Raw genomic sequence first — 7,782 nt, 5'->3', positions numbered from 1 at the left:
AATTTAGTTTCATAATTGTAATAGCAAATAAACATGTTTGAGCCCAATTCTGCGACACGTAATCAAAGGGACAACTTAGTGTTTCCAATATATGAACAAAGTGAACAAATAAACCAATTACTTTCAAAAATATACAAACATTTATATCCAATACTCGAAAATACTCCTCCGCGATGGAAGTCGCAAATATAAATACCACGGACTACAACTACTACTTTGACCAATGAGGCTGCAATTATCTGTAAACAGGCTCTATACTTTTAATCTAATTTATTATCTATTACTTTTATTTATTAAATTAACTCTGGACATCATTGTAATTAAGGACTCCACCTTAATGATTGTTCCAATAAAAAGCCTTTATTATTATTATCTATAATGCCACTAATGATCTATATTAGATTTTAAATAACTAAATACCTATTGGAAGGCTAGACGCGGACATGATTGTTAAAAACTTAAATTTTAACATTCTTAACATTTTTATTATTTTCACATTTTTATTGACGATTCTTCTGAAAGTCAAAGATATAGGATTTTAAAACTTTATATAATTCTTTTATTTATCTAATGAATAACTTTTGTCTTAAAAGGAAAGAGATATAATTGTTAGCTAGTAAATATTTTAAATTAATATAATTTAACGCGTGTATAACTATGAAAAGTACATTTATGTATGTTGTTATGCACGCAAGAAACAAATTCAAATTCAAAATTCAAAATTATTATAAAACCTAGCAAGAAGTTCACCGCGGTATCTGATTCTAAAATAGAAACTCAAAATATGCAGTGGAAATATATTTTGATATGTGCCGAAGACTGTCACTTTGCACAAGTCGGTCGGCCATTCCTTTTATATACTATCCACTGGAAAAATCTTGCTCCGCGACAATGGCGCTATTTCACCCAGTGCGGTTTAAGCTAGGTAGTGTCATTTCATCCCTACCAAGTGACTTGTGGATGTGGAACCCTTTAATTATAGTCATTATTATTGTGGGAGGAGTCACGTCCCACCACTGATGCCAAATGCATATTGTGCACCCTCACTGTAGCTGCAGCAAAGAGGAGATAAAGAATGAGTATCAACGTCTATCAAATGCAGGTGTCTATTAAGCCTAATATCCCATCTGCTAAGCCCAATAAGGCTGTAACAGACCAAATCCTACAATCCGTACATTAAAGCTAGTTAGCGGGCCAGAGAAAACATCTTACTACTATAGAGTCCATTAATTAATAATTAAATAATACGTTACGTCATTTAGTTCTTTTATTCCAACAGTTTTCCATCGAAGTGAGAGACACCCGTACACCGCCAACTAAGCCCAAACCATGCCGCACCTAAATGAAAAGTGACTAGGCCGACTAAGCGCGTATATTCGGGATCAAAGGTCAAAAGGGAAAACGACGCCTCGTGGCGGCGTTTGTTACTTGTTCCCCAAAAAACACATTCACATATGATAATTATACAGAAATATAAAATGTTACAATCGATAATCCTATTAGGCATAACAAATATATAATTATTAAACAAAATAGTAGTAGGTAAAAATTCGGAAGTAAAATTTTGTATTTAATTTAAATTTAAAAATTGGTTGATATCCATGTTCTGATGGACTAATAATAATAACTAGGCTTTGTCTATGAAGGGATTTCTAAAACAAGCCTGTGGCTTGTTTACGGGTGGGTCCCTTTAGTGGCTAGCCCCTATGCCACAGCATACTAACTAGTACCGTTAACCACTACAAGTTTTTATGGAAAGGAGAAACCGGGTTAGACCGCGGAGGAAAACTCCTTTACAGCATCTCTTCTCGAGCCTGTATCGCTTAAGATACAATACGACTCGGGTTCTTTCTTGGTTGCTTGTGGCACAGGAACTTAGGCTTCTCGTTCGACACTGGCCCATCATGTTTCCTTCGTTGACTCCGCTTCCAGGGCGTTAGGTACATTCCTCATCCAGATATGGTAACGGTACATTGGTATGCAGGTCCTTCCGCGCTGATACCTCCGATGTGGATAACTCCTCAGGCGCTTCCAATTGCGGGAAGGTATCCGGCCCCTTCATGGTGAGGAACCTCTCCTCCGATGTCATAAAGTATGAGGGTTATAAAACAAGAAATATGAACTGATGTATTAAGGCCAAGTTTAGAGTCTAATAAGTAATAATACGTTACGTGCTTTGGTTCTCTTTTATTTCAACGGTTGAAGTCCTTTATCGTATAGGGATGTGTTGTCCATCTAAGTGACCAAGGAGACACCGGTATACCGCCAAGTCAGCACAAACCATGCCGCCCCTAACTAATACCGACTAAGCGGGTATATGCGGGATGAAAGGTCACTAATGCCAAATGACGCCATCTCGCTGCATCCATTACAAGGTCCCTAGATCAAGACCTGCAAGGACCATCAACAAACTGTTTCGTCAGTTTCAGGCCATCCATATCAAGCCAGAGCTGATACTAAATAACAGTTATTGTGTCATGTAGGCACCATCTTACCTACCCGTTGGTGATGGGGACGACTAACGTTGGTCCAAAGAAGAGGGTGGTGATGGATTTTTCAGGTGTCTTATGTGTAGGATCCCAAGCCTTTCTTGGGTCTCTTATGTCTAGGATCCCAAGCCTTTCTTGGGTCTCTTATGTCTAGGATCCCAAGCTTTTGTTGGGTCTCTTATGTCTAGGATCAAAAGCCTAATAAGCGTTGATTCCTCAGCATTCCAACTGTCGAAACCTCTTATTTCGTGGATTGCTGAAGTTTATTTTTGACATTAGAAAAGTGATTTCCTTTCCCTTCAAGGACTGACAGTGCACGATGATCGCAAATTTCCCTTCCTATGACTTACGAGTTATAAGGGTGGTGGGGGGTCGCTTTGCGGTCATTTCCCAAGAAATTTAGTTATTACTTATTATTTAAAATCGAGTTATCTGTTTCTCTCTTAATTCCTCCTTTGAAGGGGCTTCTACCATTCCTCTGGTTTTGGCAATCCTTAACGGGTGATCAGCATCCAGTGGTACTTTTTGTTTCAATGACCCCTAGAAATCATAATAAATTTTTAGCTGAAAAAGAACAGATTTTATTTTTACCTTGAAGTTTTCCCTCTGTTCAAAAATGATCCGCATTAATTCCGGAATATAAGAATACTGTTTCTTCTCATATATTGGCACAATGTACCACGCCTTCGTTCGTTTACTGTAGGCACGTGTATCTCTGGAATCCACACATTTATGACCGTTATGCTTATTTCACAAACACATAGGCTATAATAAGTATATTAATGAAATTTTACTTTGGCTGTCCATCTTGTCTATAAGCCCGAGGCCTTCCACAGTGCTTGTTGTGGTCTATGGCGGCTAATTTAATCCTTATTTGGTAGCCCCAGTAGCTACATCACAGACAAAAATTACTATGTCAACATGGTAAACGATGGAAACAAAGTTAGACATACCCAAAAGCGATTCTTTTTGGGGCATACATTAGAATTAGACTGTGGTAACTTTCGAGAAAGCCTGTGTGCCTGTAACAAACAAGATTTGCGCGTGATGAATGGTGGTACAGTTCATCTCTAGGTACCCGTTTTCAAATTGTTGTTCGTGTCGGTACGTGTGCACTCGAGCCCATGGGCGCCTAGGGTACCCATATAGGGCAAATGGTGTCGAGTGCACAGATCGATGTAGCTGCGGGTTTGTGGGCAAAAAGGTGCTAGTTTGCACAAACCAGCAAATTGCTAGCACCTCCCGCGCCCCAGACCCCCAAATAATTGTGGGAAGAGCAGGGGAGCCAACTCGGGACCTCGTCGAAGAATTGGAAAGAGGAAGCGAGGATTCCAATTCTCAAGATGAGGATCCCAAGGAAGATACTTCCTCAGAAGAACTTCCCGAGCTGGAGGTTAGGTTTTGACTTTTTAAAATTAATATAAAATAAGGCCAGTTTGACGGTCCGGGACATTTAGTGTTGCGACCGCCGCATCAAGCGTGGCATAGCGTGAAATGAGCCTAAGTCATTCTTTGTTAATTGGTCAGATTTCAAGACCATTTTAACATAATTTTATAAAGCATCCGAGGATAAATATTGCATGCACGCATGATTTGAATGACAGCCCCATATTTTTAGTTGTCATATGATGTAAAGGACAAAATATAAATTTTATAGCCCACCCCTGCTCCTAAAAAACGTAGGAGTCGCGGTGCCCAGGCAAGACGCCAACCGGCTAAAAAAAGGGTGCGACAAGCCCAAGGCGATGAGGGGGCACCTTCAGATTTGGTAGTGTCTGCCGAGGAAGGGCCGTCTATTAGTGAAAATATATCTAGAGCTGTTGATGTACGTGTTAATATATATATATATATATATATATATATATATATATATATATATATATATATATATATATATATATATATATATATATATATTTTATTTTATTTTGAATTAAATTCAAAGGTAAACGACATTTTTTTGTAGGATGTTATAGACGGCATACCTGTCCACCATCGCTTGGGCTCAGCTCAGCTCACGTTACTTTATAGAAATTGACAACGAGCTCACCTCAAGCTCAAAATTGAAACAATGTTTCCTTAGAGCTCAATGTGAGCTCAAGCTCAGTTAGTTTTTATAAATGAGCTCGCCTCGGACTCGGGTTCATTCGCATAATTTTGATGGGCTAAGCTCGAGCTCAAGCTCTCTCTAATATCTTTCGCGGGCTCAGCTCGGGCTCAAAATCGATAGAATTTAAGGCTCACCTCGAGCTCGGGCTCATTCAGTTTAGTAAGCTCAAGCTCGAGCTTGGTCTCATATTTCCGGAGAATATTTCTTCCAAACAGTGTAGATGTTGAAATAAATAATTTTGCAGCTATTTTAACGCGATAAATGCAAAACTATAATACACATTTACTATCCAAATGACTTGCACTACAATACATATTTACTATCCAAATGACTTGCACTACAATACATATTTACTATCCAAATGACTTGCACTACAATACATATTTACTATCCAAATGACTTGCACTACATTTGTATTAAAAAAAATTCAAAACTTCATTTACCAAATACCAATGAGTTACGCTAGTTTCTGTTGGCACTGAATACGGCGCTGAGCCAAGCTGAGCGCAGTCTCAAAACAGTGAGCGCCCTTTCAAACTGAGCGGTCTCATAGTTTTCAGTTGGCCTTGCTCGAGCTCAGGAAAGCCAAAACATTTGTAAGAGAGCTCAGCGCAAGCTCTCGTTGATTTTCAGTTGAAATTGGGCTCAGCTCAAGGCTCACTTTGTTTGTGACGTATTGTGAGCCCGGGCTCAAGCTCAGAAAACTTTTTCATAAACTTTCGGGCTCGGCTCGGGCTCGTGACTTTATCAATTATTTCGAAGAGCCTCGCTCAATTCGCTCTCGGGCTCGCTAAATTGAGGTGTGCGCGGACAGCTATGCGGTGGGGTTCCTTTCTAAATTACATAGACATCAGGTACACGTTCAATAGACCCGTAAGTTGATGGATTTAGTTTTTTTATGGCAAAGAAAAACTGAAATTGGTTACTGCGAGGGTTTATTTCTGATTGTGTTGATTTTCTACGATTTACGGAAAGAGAAAAAATGTAAGCTAAACTAGAAATGGCACCTTATAGTGTCGTGGTCACTGTATTTTGCGTGTATTGAATTGGGCATGGATTTCTCAAGTTTATGTGGCACTCTTCGTAACTGTATAGTGTATGCGAGCCAATGTATAGAGTAGAGAGAGGATTAGACGGTGTATCCCTCCCTCTAGGCGCGCTTTTGTAAGAGGGGATACAGTACGCGCCTGGTAGGGGGATGACACTGAGCTAAGACATAGAAGGGTATGACGTTTGCATACGTCACACCCTTTTATCTCTTAGCTCAGTGTAATCCCCCTACTGGGCGCGCAAAGTAGTCCATACAAGAGCGCGACCAGAGGGAGGGATACACCGTCTACACCCCCTCTACCGCTAGTCCGTTACTAGTATATAGCCTTAGATCGTTGTTGGGTGATGTACAACCTTAGCACATTGGAAAGCACACGGACTAATGCAAAATGATTTTTGCCTTGTTTGAGAATGATAAAATAAAGGGTCTAGATAAAATTCATCCCCTCTCACCTTTAGAGAAAACGATGTATAGACATGGAGACCGGGGGGTTCTCGCTAGCGAGCATATATCATTATTATTAAATTGGGCATGAAATTGTTTTTCACCATCAGCTATCAGCTTCATTTTTTGAAGCCAGCTGTTGATGTTTTCTGGGAGAGGACGCATCGAAGAACTGTCGGGAAAAGAACTTGTAGTAGCTGGAGATGGAAGGATGGACAGTCCAGGGCATTCCGCCATGTTTTGCAATTACACTTTGGCAGATACTGAATCAAAGAAAATCATAGCTATATCCAACAAAGACGTTCGACATGCTGCGCCCAACACAATGTCAAAGTGCTGGAAGTCGTCACAGATGCTCATTCGGCAATTTCAGCTGAGCTAAGTTAGTTTGAAGCACGACATTAACGTTTGTCGATTTTAGAATGCATGGTATATTTATTAAAAAAAATTTATTTGCGACTATTCCTAGGGAAGGAGGATTCTTGTTTGCCAGGTGTAAAACACTCGTGGGACACGTGGCATGGTGGCAAAATAATATTAAAGAGATTGAACGAAGTAAATATGTTTCCATTTTTAAATCTCTTGTCACACCCTTTATCAAGTGAATGAAACAGAACGTGTTTCATGTAGATTGGACTGAAATCTAAAGAACATAGAGATTTATGTCACTGGGCTCCTTTACTACGTAATCATTTCTGGTGGTGCTCCAAAAATTGTCAAGGACAGGTCTTCACTATGAAGGTATTGTGCTATGATTACCTTGAATGAATCTTGAAGAACAGGTGGTCAATTGAAATCCAAATATTTATAGAGTTTGTGGTTGACTTGTCTCCACCATGTTATCAACGAGCATGAGTGGCACTTGGAGATAGGCATGTTCAGTCATTGCGACCATGAACCTTTAACTGAAGAGCAGCTGGAAAACAACCCTGGTTACAAACCAACTCTCCCACTTTCTTAAAATTAAGAAGCGAAGTTATGAGGAAGTACCTCTTAAAAAATATGGGATACTTCACAAACTTTAGGTATGCGTGAGTACCTAGAGATGAACTGTAACACCATTCATCACGCGCAAATCTTGTTTGTTACAGGCACACAGGCTTTCTCGAAAGTTACCACAGTCTAATTCTAATGTATGCCCCAAAAAGAATCGCTTTTGGGTATGTCTAACTTTGTTTCCATCGTTTATCATGATGACATAGTAATTTTTGTCTGTGATGTAGCTACTGGGGCTACCAAATAAGGATTAAATTAGCCGCCATAGACCACAACAAGCACAGTGGATGGCCTCGGGCTTATAGACAAGATGGACAGCCAAAGTAAAATTTCATTAATATACTTATTATAGCCTGTGTTTGTGAAATAAGCATAACGGTCATAAATGTGTGGATTCCAGAGATACACGTGCCTACAGTAAACGAACAAAGGCGTGGTACATTGTGCCAATATATGAGAAGAAAAAATATTCTTATATTCCGGAATATATAGAGGAGGAACTCCGACCGTGCCTAAGACACCGGTGTTCAAAAAGGCGGTACGCATAAACTGTACATCTAATTCGTCGGGTATGGCCCCGAAGTGGGAAACACATCCCGTAAAGCCCACAGGAAAGCGTTCTGGTAAGTTTTTTGCATGAAGGGAAAATCCCGCAATATCCGTACCAGTGCTTGAAACATAGCAAGGGAGGG

General features: G+C 39.8%; 1 protein-coding gene and 1 long non-coding RNA gene across 2 annotated transcripts; one reads left to right on the top strand and one right to left on the bottom strand.

Moving 5' to 3' along the window:
• Positions 1-2,906: 2,906 nt before the first annotated feature.
• LOC149589202 (uncharacterized) lies at positions 2,907-3,507 on the bottom strand. The gene is made up of 4 exons (XM_089861908.1): positions 3,443-3,507; positions 3,284-3,379; positions 3,081-3,204; positions 2,907-3,029 (listed from the first exon to the last, which is right to left on the bottom strand). Exons 1-4 carry the CDS (start codon positions 3,469-3,471, stop codon positions 2,907-2,909), a joined length of 372 nt encoding a protein of 123 aa, XP_089718034.1. The 5' UTR covers positions 3,472-3,507.
• Positions 3,508-6,988: 3,481 nt separating this feature from the next.
• On the top strand, positions 6,989-7,373 carry LOC149589201 (uncharacterized). Its single transcript, XR_016379742.1, has 3 exons — positions 6,989-7,119; positions 7,186-7,254; positions 7,318-7,373. It is a non-coding gene; the product is annotated as an uncharacterized LOC149589201 (long non-coding RNA).
• The last annotated feature ends 409 nt before the right edge of the window (positions 7,374-7,782 follow it).

The sequence above is a fragment of the Phalangium opilio genome, unplaced genomic scaffold (genome assembly GCF_054372755.1).
Source record: "Phalangium opilio isolate 3A_F unplaced genomic scaffold, DU_Popi_V2 ptg000523l_1, whole genome shotgun sequence".
NCBI classification, from domain to species: domain Eukaryota; kingdom Metazoa; phylum Arthropoda; class Arachnida; order Opiliones; family Phalangiidae; genus Phalangium; species Phalangium opilio.
Note: the sequence above shows the minus strand (reverse complement) of the source record. Positions and strands in the feature narration are given on the sequence as shown.